The sequence below is a fragment of the Gigantopelta aegis genome, chromosome 4 (genome assembly GCF_016097555.1).
Source record: "Gigantopelta aegis isolate Gae_Host chromosome 4, Gae_host_genome, whole genome shotgun sequence".
Taxonomy (NCBI): Eukaryota; Metazoa; Mollusca; class Gastropoda; order Neomphalida; family Peltospiridae; genus Gigantopelta; species Gigantopelta aegis.
In genome coordinates this window covers 104488158-104508888 of record NC_054702.1, presented here as the reverse complement: position 1 = coordinate 104508888, position 20731 = coordinate 104488158, and the positions used below count along the sequence as shown (strand labels likewise).

General features: G+C 37.4%; 1 protein-coding gene across 2 annotated transcripts in view; it reads right to left on the bottom strand.

Annotated features, from left to right (window-relative positions):
- LOC121371656 (hypoxia-inducible factor 1-alpha-like) overlaps window positions 1-19991 on the bottom strand; it is a 188245-nt gene extending 168254 nt beyond the window's left edge. For both annotated transcript variants that reach the window (XM_041497704.1, XM_041497706.1), the window contains exon 1: window positions 19741-19991. In XM_041497704.1, the coding sequence (XP_041353638.1) occupies window positions 19741-19757 (17 nt within the window). In that variant the 5' untranslated portion in view covers window positions 19758-19991. The remainder of the gene's footprint in view (window positions 1-19740) is intronic.
- Between the last annotated feature and the right edge of the window lie 740 nt (window positions 19992-20731).

The following is a 20731-nucleotide window of genomic DNA, read 5'->3' as shown; positions in this document are numbered from 1 at the left end:
GTTGAGTGCGTCATTAAATAAAACATTTCTTTCTTTCTTTCAGAGCAATTAATTTCACTTACGCTTATTTCAATGGATGGTATGGCTGCAGTGACTGGGTACTCACCAAGGAGCAGCCAATCGTATGCCTTTATGTTGATAACATACATGTGCTATTCCAGTGTGATACCACATATAACTACTGATGTATCACCAATGGGTGTGCACGAAATGTATCTCACCAATGTCATGTTATATTTAAAGATAGGAGCTCTTCTAACATTAACCCAAGATGCCATTAGCTGTAATACTATTCAAAATGCCTTAGTCTTCTCAGTCACTTTTCTCTGCCAGCAAAATCAAATAAATTCATGTTTTTTTTTAATTCCAATATATATTCTTGTCCTCATTTTCAACAAATTCCAAGTTGGTAATTTTTTCTAGTGAATTTCCATTAGGTCAAAGGTATGTATTCTCCATTTTATGAATGAATTACAAGTCAGCAATAATTTTTCTGTATGCATCTACATGTACAGTAAAGATTGAGATCAAAGTGGCTTACTTTCATATATGATGTGTAGTCTATTTTTGGTATGGGTCCTTCGTAAGCCTCAGGTGAACGAGCAACTTCATGTTATCGTCATTCATAAAGAGTAGTTATCCAAGTCTCTTTCATCACAGTGTTTCTAATAGCTAATTACTGTCAGTATAATAATGGCTTCACTAATTTGTAAAACAATATAATAAACGCTATTGTTAACTTTATCCTATATTTATTTACTAATATTATACGGTACGGGACGTAGCCCAGTGGTAAAAGCATTCGCTTGATGTGTGGTCAGTTTGGGATCGATCCCCATCGGTGGACCCATTGGGCTACTTATCGTTCCAGCCAGCGCACCCCGACTGGTATATCAAAGGTTGTGGTATGTTTTATCCTGTCTGTGGGATGATCCATGTAAAAGATCCCTTGCTACTAATGGAAAAATGTATAATATATGTCTATGATTAATAAATCAATGTGCTTCAGTGATGTCGTTAAACAAAAACCAACTTTTTTTTTACTAATATTATATATTAGCACATGTATATAACACATTACATACTGTTAAGACACATACAAATAAAACTACAGTAAAAAATGTGACAAGCCATTCCACAAGTTATCACATATGGGAGTCAATATGAAATATGAGACAATATTAAATATTTTTTAAATCCTCCTTCTCATCAACAGAACTTGTGTAACAAAGGTTATGGTATGTACTATCCTGTTTGTGAATATAAAAGATCTCTTGCTGCTTATCGGAAATAGTAGTCCATTGCATGGCAGCAGCAGGTTTTGTCTTTCATTATCTGTGTGGTCCTTAACCATATGTTGGATACCATATAACCACAGGGGCAAGACATAGCTCAGTGGTAAAGTGCTCGCTTGATGCGCAGTTGGTGTGGGATCGATCCCCGTCAGTGGGCCCATTGGGCTATTTCTCACTCCAGCCAGTGCACCACGACTGGTACATCAAAGGCTGTGGTATGTACTACCTTGTCTGTGGGATGGTGCATATAAAAGATCCCTTGCTGCTAATCGAAAAAAGTAGCCCATAAAGTTGTGGCAGCGGGTTTTCTTCCTCAATATCTGTGTGGTACTTAACCATATAACCATAATTAAAATGTGTTGTGTCGTTAAATAAAATATTCCTTTCTTCATCCCTTCTCATCCAACTATTATTACAGTCCAAAGCCTTTCATGCACTATATTTTAACAAATGTCTGCTTTCAACTAAATGTGCACTGACCTGGTTTGATCCGATTAGAATTTAATATATGTTGCCTTGTCATTAAAGGTTAACCTACTTTGGGATGGGCTCTTTTGTGCTCTCTAGAACATATGTACACATCGCATGACTTCCTGGTGTGTTAAAAAACAGAATTTGTCTTAATGACATCTTAAAACATTTTAAACCATGGCTACTATTTGGACACTTGACTGGCCTTGATCGACAGAGAGGCACCTACAGTCACCACACAGACTAGCAGTACTAATTTATTAATCATCAGCTATTAGATGTCAAACATAAGATTAATTTTTACATTTTTCCATTAGTAGCAAGGGATCGTTTATATGCACTATTCCACAGAGAATAGCACAATACCATGACCTTTGATATACCACTGGCTGGAATGAGAAATAGCCTAATAGGCCCACGACGGGCATCGATCCTAGACCGACCACACATCAAGCGAACACTTTACCACTGGGCTTTGTCCCACCCTTGTACATAGCAACATACAGGGAGCCATGCGCAAGCCCTGTGTTCTGTTGATACAAGTACAGGGAACCATGTGCAAGCCCTGTGTTCAGTTGATACAAGTACAGGGAACCATGCGCAAGCCCTGTGTTTAGTTGATACAAGTACAGGGAACCATACGCAAGCCCTGTGTTCCGTTGATACAAGTACAGGTCACTGTGCCTACTAGACTTTGCAGGATTTCCATGATGCACATGAACCATGCTCAAGCCCACTGTGCCAGCGATAATGGTGTCTTATTTACACAAGTACAGGGAGCCATGCGCAAGCCCTGTGTTCCGTTGATACAAGTACAGGGAGCCATGCGCAAGCCCTGTGTTCAGTTGATACAAATACAGGGAGCCATGCGCAAGCCCTGTGTTCCGTTGATACAAGTACAGGGAACCATGTGCAAGCCCTGTGTTCAGTTGATACAAGTACAGGGAACCATGCGCAAGCCCTGTGTTTAGTTGATACAAGTACAGAGAACCATGCGCAAGCCCTGTGTTCCATTGATACAAGTACAGGTCACTGTGCCTACTAGACTTTGCAGGATTTCCATGATGCACATGAACCATGCTCAAGCCCACTGTGCCAGCGATAATGGTGCCTTATTTACACAAGTACAGGGAGCCATGCGCAAGCCCTGTGTTCCATTGATACAAGTACAGGGAGCCATGCGCAAGCCCCGTGTTCAGTTGATACAAATACAGGGAGCCATGCGCAAGCCCTGTGTTCTGTTGATACAAGTACAGGGAACCATGTGCAAGCCCTGTGTTCAGTTGATACAAGTACAGGGAACCATGCGCAAGCCCTGTGTTCAGTTCATACAAGTACAGGGAGCCATGCGCAAGCCCCGTGTTTAGTTGATACAAGTACAGGGAGCCATGCGCAAGCCCTGTGTTCTGTTGATACAAGTACAGGGAACCATGTGCAAGCCCTGTGTTCAGTTCATACAAGTACAGGGAACCATGTGCAAGCCCTGTGTTCAGTTGATACAAGTACAGGGAGCCATGCGCAAGCCCTGTGTTCAGTTGATACAAGTACAGGGAGCCATGCGCAAGCCCTGTGTTCAGTTGATACAAGTACAGGGAGCCATGCGCAAGCCCTGTGTTCCGTTGATACAAGTACAGGGAGCCATGCGCAAGCCCTGTGTTTAGTTGATACAAGTACAGGGAGCCATGCGCAAGCCCTGTGTTCCGTTGATACAAGTACAGGGAACCATGCGCAAGCCCTGTGTTCAGTTGATACAAGTACAGGGAACCATGCGCAAGCCCTGTGTTCAGTTGATACAAGTACAGGGAACCATGCGCAAGCCCTGTGTTTAGTTGATACAAGTACAGGGAACCATGCGCAAGCCCTGTGTTCCATTGATACAAGTACAGGTCACTGTGCCTACTAGACTTTGCAGGATTTCCATGATGCACATGAACCATGCTCAAGCCCACTGTGCCAGCGATAATGGTGCCTTATTTACACACAAGATTAATGACTGTGCATCAAATGGCACATTAACTGGTACACATGGGTCAGTTTACTGCTCAGTGAAGCATGAAAAGTAAGCCATATTACTCTGATGTGGTCCACAACAACATGCCAAAGCAACATAAGCATAAGGTCACTGAACATTTTAAAGAACATGGATTGGACAAAATTTTCCTTTCATATTCAATGACACATAAAAAAAAGAGTCGCTATATATTCTGTCCCGAGCACCTGTTAGTGATTTGACTGATTCTTGTTGTCACATTCATTTAACATCAAGTGTCAAAACCAGTCGAGTGATCTTTTCACAGCACAAAGAACTACCGTATATCTTCGCCTGTAAGTCGATCTCGGCTATAAGTCATGTCCCTAATTTCAAGCCCTGAATTTTTATTTTTATTATTGACCCATTTATAAGTCAACCCATGGAAAACAACTTATAAATATTGAAGTATTTTTTATTTTCAGCACATGAGAACAATAATGTACAATATTTGAACAAAAGAAAATTATTTTACAAACTTCGGTTTTCACGTTTTGTACATCACAATTAAACTACATAGCATCAAAATGAAATATTCCCTTAGTAGATAGTGAAAGCTGTTTGACTGTTACCATATGGCACTGTACAGCATGGTTCTGTGCACAAACAACAACTTTATTTATAAACACTGACAACAGATCACTACGTCCACGATAAAACAAAGTATTAGTTAATCACGTTTTGCCGCCATATTAATACATGTAAGGAGGATAACTCTGGAAAGGACACTGGTTTTTGTACCAAATTATTTATGTCCCTATTGCTCTAGTGAACTGCAGAGATCAGTCTAAGCTGTTTTAAGGGAAAGCTCAGTAATATTCATGAAGTTAATCACTGACAAAACATGGTTTGAAAAACCATTAATGCCAGTGCCCAGATTTCAAAATAAAGTCAGGCAACAGGTAGTTAGTATTGTTTACATTTTTGCTAGTAGTGATAACTGTTATTTTAACTAAGTGGACTGTTCTCTTGGCATGTGAGTGAGATCGCACACCTTTTTGCATAACCAAAATCGTTCTAATGCCAAAAAAAATAAAAAATTATAAAACATAAATGTGTCAAATTAACATATTTGAGTATAAATACAGGGCATACTTCAACAATAAAACTTGTAAAATAATCCCCAAAACGGTAATATTTTTGGGTGAATTTTTTTTACCCTCTTATAAGTTGACCCCCCAAGTTATAAAATAATTTTTGGGTGAACAAAATTTGACTTATAGGCGAAGATATACGGTACTTCAAGGAACTTTTTGTTTATTATCGATTGTGATTCACTACAGTCAGTTGTGGATCTAAGGGGGCCCACCCTTCCCCTAAATTTTGCGACAGTTATATTTTAATTAATTTTTCAATTTTTTTTACGTTGCAGAATCCGAGGATTCCCTTAGGGAACGTTTGTGGCCTTCAGTCACATTTCATTGGGACTCTTCCCCCCCCCCCCCCCACCGCCACCCCACCCAAATGGATTTTCTGGATCTGTCACTGCAACTTTCAGAGATCACTACATTTTTAAAACATTAAACAGTATTTGCTAATCAATTTTCAAATGTTGCTAATCAAAATTTTGAAAACAAAATGTTTCCTGTACTTGTTTCAAGTGAACACATGGCAGATCTAGGGATGTATCTGAACCCTACAGAGAATATATGCCTTGGTAATATTTCCTGTACTTGTATCAAGTGAACACATGGCAGATCTAGGGATGTATCTCTGAACCCTACAGAGAGCCTTGGCAATGTTTCCTGTACTTGTTTCAAGTGAACACATGGCAGATCTAGGGATGTATCTGAACCCTACAGAGAATATATGCCTTGGCAATATTTCCTTCAAAGGCAGGACGTAGCTCAGTGGTAAAGTACACACTTGATGCACAGTCGGTTTGTGATCGATTCCTGTCGGTAAGTCCACTGGGCTATTACTCATTCTAGCCAGTGCACCATGACTGGTACATCAAAAGGCTGTGGTATGTGCTATCCTGTTTGTGGTGCATATAAAAGATCTAATAAAAAATGTAGAGGTATATGATAAAATTACCAAATATTTGACATCCAATAGCCGAAGATTAATAAATCAATGTGCTCTAGTGGTGTCGTTAAACAAAATAAACTTTTGATGTCCAAAATTGGTATGCAAAACACTGATAATCTTATTTACTATCTCAACAGCAAAAAACAGTAAAGTAAGGAATCAAAGAAATTTTAAAGTCTGAAAAGACCATCCTGGCACATTTGTTAATCATCTGAGAGTTAATTAGAAGGGGAAATAAAGAACCTCTGCTTCTGTAGTGCAAACAGGCTAAATGTTTCCCATTAGCAACACAAACAGTCTCTAAAATGTGCCTTTTCCCTATAAATGAATAACATGCATTGGTGGAATGAATAACCCAATGGGGCCAATGCAGTGATGATTTCAATCTTTCCCATGAGCTAAATCAAGGTGAGCTGAAGATCACTCTCCTGAAATGGTGCTAGGCGAGCAATCACATGAAGTTTCAAATAAAATGCATTATAAATGTTATTATTGCAAGGCTATCAATGTGTCACTCTCCTAAACTTTCCAGGCAAGTGTTGAGGGGACCATAAGTGATCACTCACCATTCCAGGCGAAAATTGGACTTGGTAATAAATCTGTATACCTCCATACATTCAATAATGATTATACGTTGTTTATCTATATTTATCCTGCAACCACTGTATCTATTGACAGATTATGATGTCCGATTAAAGCAAAGTCATAAATGTATACCAGCAGATTATGACTTTTGATGTCACTCATGTGACATCACACGCATAGCTACATTACAAAATTGCTCATTTGATCTCAAGGTCATCATACAACGTGGCAGAAATAACAGAAATAATAACTTTTTCCCTTAATTTTTATGGTCTGCAGGATAAAAATAATAACTAGTTACTGACATCTGATATCTGCTTAATCCTGTTCAGGCTGAATGAGAATTTCCCATTCTTACACATTCTTTCCCATTCTTAGGATAAAGCAGATATCCGACGTCATTAACTAGTTAGTCTCTATATACACAGTTAATTTGATGTTGAATCCACCAGGCTCGGTGGCGTCGTGGTTAGCCATCGGTCTACAGGCTGGTAGGTACTGAGTTCGGATCCCAGTCGAGGCATGGGATTTTTAATTCAGATACCTGAGTGAGTGCTCCGCAACTCAATGGGTAGGTGTAAACCACTTACACCGAACAGTGATCCATAACTGGTTCAACAAAGGCCATGGTTTGTGCTATCCTGCCTATGGGAAGTGCAAATAAAAGATCCCTTGCTGCCTGTCGTAAAAATAGTAGCCTATGTGGCGACAGCGGATTTCTTCTAAAAAACAGTGTCAGAATGACCACATGTTTGACGTCCAATAGCCGATGATAAGATAAAAAATCAATGTGCTCTAGTGGCGTCGTTAAATAAAAGAAACTTTACTTTTTGATGTTGAATCCAGACCAACATTAGCAGTCAAGTACCAGTATACACAAGTGTGGTGTATTATTTATGACAACTTGAACCGTGACCAATGAAAATTGATGAAGGTCTGCTCTAATTACATGATTACATTTCACCTTCCCTCATACTCCAAAACCCATAGTATACATACATCTATACGCGGATTAACTGCGACTGAATTACCATGCTTTTATTCTTTCACTGTTCACATTATATTGAAAGCATTATCTACAGTGCATGGGGATATATGACCCTTTTAAGTTTATGTTGTTACTACTCATAAAGGTAAAACCTACTTTTGTTCACTAAATTTGCTACATATAGTAAAACCATTTTATAACATGCATTTCATGAGGAAAAAGTATTATAATGTAACAAATATCAGTAAATTCATGAATATGTAGTCACGAAATACTCACAATTCTGTTTAAAAACAGGAAACAAGCTAAAAATCATTATACTGGGGTTTGTCAACTGTCTGTATGGTATCTAGCTATCACTATATAATCTATGGACTGCATGCAGGTACACAGTGTAGGCCTAATCCCCAGACAGCACCATGTAAACAAAACACACCTAAATGTACATACATGTGCTGTAATTTCACATGCTACCATTGTTTTTTGCATTCACCTGGGTTAGTGTTCACCATTTTAACATTTCATTTGAAACACAGTCCTTGAAATGTGAACTACCCATTTATATTCTAATGAAGTTGCAATGTAAGTATGTTGTATATATTGTTAGGGTTCAATACTGGATATATAATGAGTTTTTCTCAAAATATTTGTTTTAACCATATATATTAAGTACAATGCACATCATATATTCATGCAGTATGACAAGTACACCATATGGTACAAAATATTCTGCATGCCACATGGCCATGACATCCAACATGATATACAAGTATTGGACAGAAAGAGTACAAGAATGCCAAGTGGGAAACAAAGCAAAATATCTTGATTTAAACGTAATGCTATTCTCATCTATATCACATTTTCTCATTTATAAAATAAATTTTTAAAAGCAATACAAAAACACACACAAAATAGAGAAACTCTAGATGCATTTAATTTGTGATGACTAACATCATAATAGACCACACATTATACAATTCCATTGCATATGCTGCTCAGAGTTATTTCCCTTAGTTTCAATCACTGCTTTGGTCTCACTACACAAATGACTTCCGGGTGAGAGTTCATTCATCACGGTCCACTATAGTTCCTAATTGTGGCACATGTTATGGTTCACATATTCACTTCTAGGAAATGGTGAAGAATTAAAACAATATGTATGTTTAATGGTAAGCCTTCTGGCTGTATTTTGCCCATGTTATTTTGTAATATTGTGCATCGACCTTTTGGGACATGGGTATATAGTGCAAGTGACAGCCGGAGTGAATCGGTTTATGAACCACCTGTTCGGACCGGTACTACAGCCGGATGCGGTCATATAGAAAAAAACTGAGACGGAAATGTTCACAATTTTGGAATGAATATAAATGCTTATATAATGTATGTTCGCAATGGTGTATTTTGTTAGTGCCAACAAGAACCCGTTCTATGGGCAATCTTCACTTGAAGTTGGGCAGTTTAACATGGGTTTCAATGGCAGATGACATCTGTGTAGTGAGACCTTTACAAACAGGAGTTAACCCTTTAAGTTTCAGTTACACGCCTTGGTAGTGTCGTGGTTAGGCCATTGGACATAAGGCTGGTAGGTATAGGGTTCGCAGCCGGCTACCAGCTCCCACCCAGAGCGAGTTTTAATGACTCAATGTAGTGTAAGACCACTACACCCTCTTCTCTCTCACTAACCACTAACAACTAACCCACTGTCCTGGACAGACAGAAGAGGTGTATGCCCAGGACAGTGTGCTTGAACCTTAATTGGATACAAGCATGAAAATAATTTAAAAGACAGAAAGTTTCAGCTTTAATGTACTTCAAAACTACCACATGTTGAGTAGAGCTATTATGACTGATCACAGGCTATCCACAATAGGTAACCATTATCTCAAAAAAACTAATATATATATACAGTCAAACCTGTCTTAAGTGGTCACACAAGGGAGTACATAAAAGTGACTGCTGATTACAGGTTGCCACACATAGTCTTTAAAACATTTGTTGTTGTTTCTTGTTTTACCGTCTGTACTGCTAATCAACAGGTGTGTGCTTCAAAGTTGACTATAAATCAACTTATGACAGGTCTCCTTTAGAAAATATGCAAATGGTATGTATTAAATTAACTGTTCTCAACAACTTTGTTTTCTTTTTCTATTTAGTTATTTAATTCCTACTTCATGCGGTGTATCGTTATATAGCACGTGAATCTACAAATGTCAAGCGTAGCCTGCCCAGAGGCAATTAGATGCACTGCAGAGTCATACTTTCTTAATTGATACACAGTAGAGATGTCGGGACTGTATGGGTACTAGTATTCCTGAAGGTGTGAAGATCGGTTATTTGCTGTATTTTATCGCTGTTGTTAAAATATTCCTTTTGTATAATAGTAAACATTTAATGTGGCTGCTTAATACAGGTATTTTAGCGATTTGGGATCCGATTTAGGTGGCGGTTGGCCATGTTAGACAGGTGACCACTTATTATAGGCGCATTTACATTATAAATCATTTGGGAGGGAAAAAAATGGCTGCTTAAGGCAGGTGACCGCTGATTACAGGTGGCCACTAAGACAGGTTTGACTGTATTCTAGTTTTAAAAAAATATTAGGGATGAGAATTTTCTGCAGATCTGATCTGTACAATATTGCAGAGTTTGTCTTGCTTATGGTCATTCTCGTGAAGCAAATAAATTTAATGACAAATTTGTTTATAGAGGAGTGAGGTATATCATGATTTCTGACATGGTATTGGCACAAAATCATAAACATTTTAATATTTATTATTTCTGTTATTTATTCACTTTTGCCATGGATGAGTTTATCATAATTAGTACCAAATAGTAAAAATTAATTCTAGCCAGTGCACCATGACTATGTATGTTCTATCCTGTCTGTGGGTAAGTGCATATAAAAGATCCCTGCTACTAATGGAAAAATGTTGCGGGTTTCCCCTGACTATATATCAAAATTATCAAATGTTTGACCTCCAAAAGCCAATGTGCTCTAGTGGGTCATTAAAGAAAAACTTTAAATAGTAATATTTTGATGGTCAAAATAGCTGAAGGTCAAAGTTCCATAGCCTGGATCTTGTGTATAATGAGAAAGCTCCAAGAGGTAACTTTTCTTGGTAAAAACCAATCTAAGACTACCAAATACTTCCAAAGTAAAACACAATATTCAAAAGTACTTCATGGTAAAACAAAACCTAAACTGCCATAAACAAAAATGTGTACCGGCTAGTTACCAAAGTTAAGTGAATGCCATTTAAAATTGAAGTATTAGATATTGACAAAATTGGACCAAATAATAAAAAAAAAATAAAGGAACCTGGTAGTAAAAAGCTGTATTTTCAAATGTTTGCTTTTTTGTTGTGGTTGGTTTTTTGTTTTGTGTTTTTGGGTGGGGGGATAAATTAAAGTTAACTATGCCTAATGTTCATAACAGTTATGTCACAATAAAACTGGATGTTAATGCTGACACCGTGGCTGAATGTTGTGCATGCAAAAACCAATTCCCAACAGTTCTGTCACCCAGGGGTGGGGAAAAATAAAATTGTCAATCGGTCCCACTTGATGTCGTCACTACCGGGGAAGGGGGGGGAGGGGAAGAAACGAATAAAAAAACAAAAACATTTAAAAAGCGATATTTGCCAAATAGTGTGGGGGTTTTTTAAAATCATAGTGACATTTGTATAGTTTTATCTTGAATCATGAATGTGAAACGATAAACATGAAAACATGAAGAATTTTTTTTTAATCACACAATAATGATCAGTGAAAAACCCCACAAATTGTATATATTTTACATAATAGAATAAATAATATAAAAAAGGAATAAAAGTTATGAATTTTAATTCCCATATATGTATAAAAAGTATGAGTATTCAGTACCGTGTCCTGAAAATTAATAAAAGATGGCACCGTTTGAAGCGTTTGACAGCCTAAGCTAGCACATGTTTAGACAAAGAGAGTAATAAAATAATCACTGATTGGATGAAATTTGACTTCTACTGGCTCTTGAGATAACAGTACATGTAGCTGTTTACTCCCACTTGTTAAAAAAAAAGGTGGAAACCTTTTGTTAATTTTCAAAATCCTTTATAATTATTGGATACACTACATTGAAGTCAACAATAAATACATTTATAGATTATTTCATTATATTTTATGCTATTTTAAGCAGTTTGTATTGCACAAAAGCCTCTTGCTTTCAGACTAGGACACTCGACCCGACAGCTCCGTACACAGGTGTTGACAGGTGTTGACTGTAACCAGTTGCAAATTCTGGGTCCTTTGTTTTAATTGGAGTGTAATACCTTGATGGCTTTCTAAACCAAGAATGGTGCTATCGTTAACGTCTGTTTAATCTCTTGACCGGCTCAGCGACTTTGATAAATGTCTAGCCTAGTGGCAGTCGATTGACACTACTGTAGGTCCAACTTCAGTGACTGGCGATATACTTAGGCAGACTTTAAAATCACAAATGTCTGAAACACCAGCCATATTGACCACTATTTATGTATTATCTTAAATCATGCACGAGATACCGATGTCTGGGCTGGCTGGTCCACTTGACCGATAGGAATTTGTTCCAATAATAGAAATGGACAGGTGCTTCGGACCGACAAGAATGACAAAAGTGGGACCGGCAAACGTTTTTCAAAAATAATTTCGGTCTCAGAGATCGAGAATCGGTCCCAGACCGGTAAAAAATGGCTTTTCCCCACCCCTGCTGTCACCGATTGGTTAAAATGCCATTGATGCTACAGGCTGCAAAAGTTGCAATTGGGAACCAATTCTTGAAGTGCATCAATAAGATTGAATTCTTTTGCTGATATGATGTTACACAAAATCATTTGGAAATGGAAGATGGTTGGTGTCCCGTGTGGCAAACTCCAGAGTATATGCAGCATACTATGTCATTCCAATGTAAAGCATACCAATGGTGTCATGGATATATTCAGGATTTTGCAGTATCATACATAGGTCCCTTCCCAAAAGAAAGTGGCACTGAAAATTCTCAAACTGATGCTTAAATATTTTTGTAATCATGTCTGTTCTGATAAAATAATTCAACAGTGGTGTTCTGCATCATTCAATGGCCTAAACAAGATACCAATTATGATTAAATCGCACTAGTTTTCCCAATCCTGTCAGCCATGGCACCATGCTAAAAATTCTTGGATAAATCTCTGGGTACAGAATATTCACTTTAAGGAAGGATATATGGCACCATGCAGATTACAATGTTTAGCCATAAATGTGTTTTTTTAAAAGGTTCTGCATTAAAAATTGTTTACCACAGAGTGTATTAGTATCACATGACCATGCATGTACACATGAAAGCAGTATTCACACTACACGACTTGCAGTAATTGTTGGAAGCGTAGTGTAATAACCACTAAACTTTGGTCACCTGTTATAAATTATGCAGCACGAGAAGTATGCAAAATGAGATTAGTCTTTGCACTAAAAATCACATGCAGCAAGTCATTAAGTACTGCAAGTTAAAAGTGCGAACACCCTTTCATGTGTGTTACATATATAATACACACCAAATTATCAATACACATATACAATGCATAACAGGAAAGTTGGAATACATGTTCAAGCAATAATATTTGTTGTTCTAATTTTTATAAAGTTTCTTTTGTTTAACGACACTACTAGAGCACATTGATGTCAAACAATTAGTATTTTTTGACATATAGTCTTAGAGAAGAAACCCTCTATATTTTTCCATTAGTATCAAGGGATCTTTTATATGCACCATCCCACAGACAGGATAGCACATACCAGTCTTTGATATACCAGTCGTGGTGCACTGGCTGGAATGAGAAATAGTCCAATGGGTCCACCAACGGGGATCGATCCCAAACCAACCATGCATCAAGCGAGTGCTTTACCACTGGGCTACATCCTGCCCCTCTAATGTACTGAAATATGTGCCATATGGCTTATGGCGAGTTTTACGGCTGGGACATGTAACCATAACAACCATTCCACAAAGCAACCTTACTATAGTCATATGTGCCTCTGCAAGATTAAAATCTTTAGTGTGAAGAAATTAAATAATACGTTGACCAGTTAGTAACTGAACTATTTGGAACATTTCGGGTGTATTCGTTGGTATCAAAGTATTTATTTGTAAAGTGAAAATTGCCAAATGTATAATACATGAGTTATCTCCCATTTTTTTGTGGGAAGGTTATATGTCCTCGGTGGTATCGTGGTTAAGCCATCGGGCATAAGGCTGGTAGGTACAGGTTCACAGTCCAGTACCGACTCCTACCCAGAGCGAGTTTAATGACTCAATGGGTAGGTGTAAGACCACTATACATCCTCTTCTTTCTCACTAACCAACTAACAACTAACCCACTGTCCTGGACAGACAGCACACATAGCCGAGATGTGTGCCCAGTATAGCATGCTCAAACCTTAATTGGATATCAGTACAAAAATAAGATGAAATGATCCAAAAAAAAAAAAAAATCAAGGAAAACTAAGTTTAATAAAACGTATTATGTATATCACATCCATTTTCTTACCCTTCACCATAATTTATGACGACATTCAAGCTATGCTGCAATGGGTTACACAGCATCTCGGAACAGGCTGGTGATCACAAAAAAACATTACTGTCACAACAGTAGGTATTTATGACGATAGTAGTGTTACAATCATTTCATGGAACAAGGTCCAAAGGTGAAAATGTCTGATTAGTCTGCCAGACCAGTACCAACCAAAATTTACTATTCTGTCAACCATACAAATATCACATCAAATGATCGCAAAGTGAAATCAAAACATATCTCTTCTTCAAGTTTTGTTCTCTTTTTAGTGATACTAATTTAAAACTGGGGAAACAAGAGTAACAATGCATCCTATTCAGGTATGTGAAGTGTCATAAAAATTGGATGAAAACTGAAGATGCTAGAGCAGAAATGTCATATTTCTATTTTAGTCACAGTGATCTTGACCCTTGATGTAGAGAGGTGAAACACGAACTTGTTCAAGATGTTATGATCCTCTTCCTATATGAGATGTTTTATCAAATTTCGATGAAAAATGAAGCCACTGGAATGGTAGTTATGTGGACATATTATGTAACAGAAAAATATCAACCTCCACTGAGAGGATTTGAACCATGGACTGATGAAAAATTAAGCCACTGGAATGGTAAAGTCATGTGTACATGCATATGGACAAGACGCAAAAAATGTCCCCGTGACGACTTGTCACCAATGGATATTAACAGACCTTTAGATCGGACGTTCGCGATAGCGTTTAAGCACACCTTAATATCATCCCTGTTTTTTATTGTCCACCTCAACATATTTTAACAGTGCACCTTCCGCTGGTTGTATAAACATAAGCTGGTTTAACCCAGCTGGTCCCAGAAGTAGTAAGTTGGAATCTTCCATGAGTATTGTAAATGTCCCGATCGAACGATTACAAACCGCTCAAGTCGATGTGTAGCCTAATGTATGGATTAAACATTAGCCGTACTGCTGTATTTCAGCAAATTTTATGATTATTCAAGAAAATCACTAGTGCAAAATACACAGATTTATTATATTTATTTTGTGTGTTGAGATTATTTCATGGAAATACATGTACCTAATAGTTGTTCAATTCAATTTATAATAGTTATAGATAGAAATGAACCAGCATTAAAAAATAATGCAGGCCATAGGATTTTAAATTTCATGTGAAATATTTTTTCGTTTCCATGCCATTTCGATATAATAAAAAACAAGACTTGCTCACGTCACTTTGCATATCCCTCAAATAGTATTATGTATCCTGTCTATGATATTTCCACAATTAAAATGCTTGAACTATTGTAGTGATACATTACCAATGACAGTGTTTGGACATTTATTAAGACAGTGCGATATATTTCACAGCAAATCCCCTCGCGAAAACAAGATCCTACTCATGCATAGGTGCAGTTTCATGAAAATTGGATGAGAAGTGAAATGCATTTCTATTTTAAGAAACAATGACCTTGACCTTTGATACACAAAGACCACACATGAACTCATTCAAAATGCCATGACATTATTCGTATATGTGAATTTCATAAGAAGCAGATAAAAAATTAAATCCGTATAGCAATAACATACTTTCTATTTTTAGTAACAGTAACATTGATGCAGAGGCCAAACATGAATTCATTCAAAATATGATCATATTCCTATATGTGAAGTTTCATGATAAGAGGGTCAAAAATGAAGTTGCTAGAGTATTATGTTGTAATTTCTATATTTAGCAACACTGACCGTGATCTTTGACACAGAGGTGAAATGCAAACTTTTTTAAAATGTCCTGATCCTAATCCTATATGTGAACTTTTATGTGAATCGGATAATGAGGCAATACTGGGCCCAACAAATTTCTTACTTTATCCTCAGTTCAGGGGCCATAACTCTTTCAATATGGGCAAATCTCCATGACAGTCAAAGTTGTTCTGTAACTACATGATAAAGCTATACACCTAATTTCAGCTCAATTACGGTATTTTGAGGCATTGCCAAAAAAAAGTATAGTAACCATATGTGACAGACAGACAGACATACAGATGGACACAAAACCTATAGATGGAGACCAAACCTATAGTACATTAGGTTGGACCGGGTACCAGACGTTTCGCCCCCCCCCCCCCCCCAGCCAGTTCGCCCCAAGTTTGACCTGTTCGCCCCATGTACCAGACGATTCGCCCCCAACTGTTTGCCTGTTCGCCCCCAAATATTTGTCAGTTCGCCCCCAACTTTTAGTCAGTTCGCCCCCAATGATTTGTTACTTTTAAACAATTATTGTACTGTTTCTTTAGAGGATGTTAAAGTGTGTGTGTGTGTGCGTGTGCGTGTGTGTGTGTTTATTTTAGGTTTATGCCAGCAGGAAATTGTTATGAACTAAAAAAGAATAAACTGCCTTCGAAAAGCAAAACGTAATTACTTGATTTGTATTATCATCCCATGGTAGTGATTTCTAACTATTCAACACAGGGTGGAAGTGAGAAAAAAGAAAGAAAAACACTTTTTGTTAAACGAAAAAATTAAATACCGGTACTCCATTTCACAGTCACATCAGCGCATGCGCGACATAAAGTAACAGTCCCACACTCACGTTACAGCGTAATAAACTAGTTGATTAATATTTTATGAAGGCGTGTTTTGTAGTAACCCTTTTATTGTTTTGAATCTATCATGTCAAAACAATGATACACGAACGGATTTAGACAGAAACATTAATTGCCGCTAAAACAACACGTCGTCTGTTGATAAAAAAACATGGCTCAGGCCGAAACAAAGTACTTGGGAGTAATTTTTTTTACATCATTTTCATGTTGAATCCAACCATCTTTACACTTTCCTAGCATTGTAACAAAATACGTTTTGTTACCGTCACTTTGAAAACTTTCGCTAGTACTGATTAAATGTTTTAACAGTAAACTCTTGATATTGTTCTACCGGAAATGTCTCACCGACTTGAACAAGTCATGTGCTTTCTGATTGGTCTTTTGTTCTAACTGTTTAGTGTAACACAGAACAAACACGTATATCAGAACAGAACTTTATTACACTCAGGCGTAAGAGGTACACACATATTCCATGACTTTCCAGGATTTCCATGACCCGAACTGACTGGGGGCGAACTGGTACCTTTGTGGGGGCGAACTGGTTATGCACTTGAACTGGACATCCTATTTGGGGGCGAACAGACCTGGGGGGCAAACTGGCTGGGGGGGGGGGGGGGGGGGGGGGGGGGCGAAACGTCATGGATCCGGTTGGACCAGTAGGGGACTAATGTTTGTTTTGTTTAATGATACCACTAGAGCACACTGATTTAATAATCATTGGCTACTGGATATCAAACATTTGGTAATTTTAACATCTAGTATTAGAGAGGAAACCTGCTATATTTTTTCATTAATAGCAAGGAATGTTTTATATGCACCATTCCACAGACAGGATAGCATATGTATACCACAGCCTTTGATAATAATATACAAAGTTGTGGTGCACTGGCTGGAATGAGAAATAGCTAAAGTAAATGGGCCCCACCAATGAGGATCGATCTAGACTGACTGTACATCAAGCGAGCATTTGACCACTGGGCTAATAAACCTGGTAGGGGACCAATAAAGCTAGATATCCGACATACATTTAAGATTAAAATCAAGGTAAAATCATTGTTTTTAATACTGGTAGCAAGATTTTGACATTTTATATGGTACCTGTCGACAAGATATATCTGACATGCTATATTCTTATCGTAACAAAGTCAAAAGGTAAGACATAGATATTACTTTTTCAAATAATGGCAAATGTCTTGCATTTAGCACCAATATTAAGTTTCCGTGTACACAGGGCTTGAAATAGTGGCTAACGAAAAAAAAAAATCAGTCTATTTTTAGACCTAGCAGGTAAAATAAGAATGAATCTGCTAAATGTACCAAAAAAGTTGCAGGTCTTTTTTCATTTAGCTTGTGATTCTGTTATATTTTAATGTTTAATGCTCTAATGTCTTGCACAGGCAACAGTTGCACGTCTACTTGTGCATATGCGATGCAGATATGTTTTGTGTGTATGTGTCCATTTATGCAGCTACCAATGAGGTTTTGTAACCAACTGTTTTTTCGGACCCATTTCCGTACATGGTCCAGTCGGCAAAAATTTATACGCAGCCGTATATCAGACAATACCCCCCCCCCCCCCCGAACTTGATAAATGTTATTTTACTGTGTGGGATTTTAGCCGTGCCCACCATAATTTATTGCACTGCACTTAGTCTAGGTGTGCTAAACTACACAAAAGAAAAATCATGTGATATATATTTTGTCACTGATTTCTGCGATGCACCTGCAGTATTCAGGGAAGATGCAAACATTTAAAAAATTACACCTACAATATTCGAAAGTACACTAGCATGTATTATATATAGATATACTCCCCCACAACATACCAAGAGGACGAAGATGTCAGTTGTCCCCTGTTAAACAGTAAATAAATTAATTGTATTTATTTGTCAGTTCAAAACTGACATGGAATCATGGATGCAGTTGAAAATAAATGGTTTATTTGCAGAAGAAAAAAAGACACTGCCCATAGGACTGGTGGGTATCTTTTCGAACAAATTTGTTCAAATTTTTACTAAGAGGTGCCCGCTGGAACCAGGGGGATCAAAGGCTTCCCAATTACATACAATGTACAAATTTTTTTCTTACTCTATATAAATATATATACAAATGTGGCTTGTGCCCCTTCCCTCAACTAGAGATGGTGCCCTCATCACCAGTGTTCGTGCTCCTCCCCCCCTAACCCAGATAGCATTACTACCAGCCTTTTCTGGGGTTAAAACTTGGTTTAGTGGTCTGTTAATTTTTTTCAGCTAGTATACATTTAGATTGAGAATTCTTGGTAAATGGTTTATGCTAGTTGGTCAAACTTTTCCGCATACAAGACACCTCTAAATTGATTCTGCCTTTACTTTCATTGTCTTAATTTCAACGTAATTATTTCTTGTCCTATTTTTGGCATATCTGTACAAAGTAAACAAAAGTAATTTTCAAAATGGCTACTTCTTTTTGCGTGGTCTTGACAACCCATGTGAAATGGTGATACTGCTAGTGCTAGCAGGAACATTGGAGTGGCTTTAACTGGAGTGCTACTTGGCATTAGCAGAACATTCAGGAAGCATCGTCTCATTAAATACCCTTCAAAATTACAGAATCCAGCATCATCCCATTGTTAGTTCATCCATATAAAGTAATGTGACATCAATAAAGAATAATCCCCTACCAGACCACTGTACATGTATACAAGTAAGGTCACATCAATATTCCCTTGCCGGACCAATGTATGTCTGGGGTTTTGCCTGTTTATACACATATTATATGTATTGCATACTTATATGTCAGTTCTATGGATACCACCCATCATTCCTCTCTGGAAATTACCAAATGCACTGGCACTGGTTGACATAATGTAACTGAAATTTAAAACAAAACATGCAAGGAATGCTTTTAAACTAAAGCAGTGATCCACAACAAACGATTTTTAAAAAACAATAATACACCAGTGACAATGTTATATTTTATTTTAAATGCCTTGTATTTTGTTTATGAAAAATTTAAGAACTCAACAACAAAAATGACATGGTTACTGGTATTTATTTTTAATAAAATCTGTCCCATTAATTTTGTTTAAGACTCGACTGGCCAACTTGCACCAACTTTGAAGGCTACGGGCTTGCCATCCAATAAATCAAGTTATAGTGGTCTTGTACAAATAAAAGAAATTGCGACTTTCAATATCTAGACTAATTTCTCATTGTGAACTTACTTTTTTGAAATAGGCATATTAGGGATCCAGTTTTTACTCCACAATGACTCAGCTGGTATCTTTAGACGTCGGTCAAGCGCCACATCTACATCGCACAACGAAAAATATTTGTCAAGAATGTCTAAAATCCTGTGAAATAGTTGTCATAAATAAGTCTTCGAAGCGAGCTGATAAACACAACGACAATGACCTATTTATAATCATAATGATCCATGCTAGAAAAAAGTACACAGTAGTCAATATGACGTAGACTGCATGGTACCTTAGAACTCAGGACGAGGTAGGTCAGGTCAGGTCAAAGTATAAAAATAGGCGTCCACAAGACATAATCGAAAGCCGTTAAATGCTATAACATCGGTATTTGTTTATGTTTAATGGTATTAACAATATGACGATGAAGGGTAACATCGATTTACCACAATTTCCCCCATGTATTTATACTTTTTCTTTCATAAATTAATGTTTTCAAGAAAAAGTAAACCAAGTTAAAGATCAAAGTTTGCACTACAGATGGCGCTGCTCATGGTTTGTTTTTAGTAAATCTCGCCTAACATTGGATGATGCAACTTTGACCGAGACTGTGATGCAACATTTTATTCTGGCCGTGTGTACTTTTTTGACAGTTGTTACATGATGACAACAGCTGATATGACGAATAAAAATTAGGTTCATGACAATTACCGCGTTAGGGGGGATTTGGGGGTAGAACTAGCATCCCTGTTAAAAATGTTTTTTTTTTTTTTTGTTTTGTTTTTTTTAAATGTGTTATACCTACATTAAATTATGTTATTGAATTTTAGGCCTTCTTTTCGGTGCTTTAGTATCTTTTATGCGATGCAAACCCACGAACCACTCTAGAATTAAATTTTACGTAAGTAAGAGTCAGACCAGTTTGGCTAAAAAAAAAAAGTAATATGCCTACAAAGTCCTAGCCTTGGCATCAGGCAGTGGGGGTGAGGGCTCTAACACCCCACCCCCCATAATTCTGAAT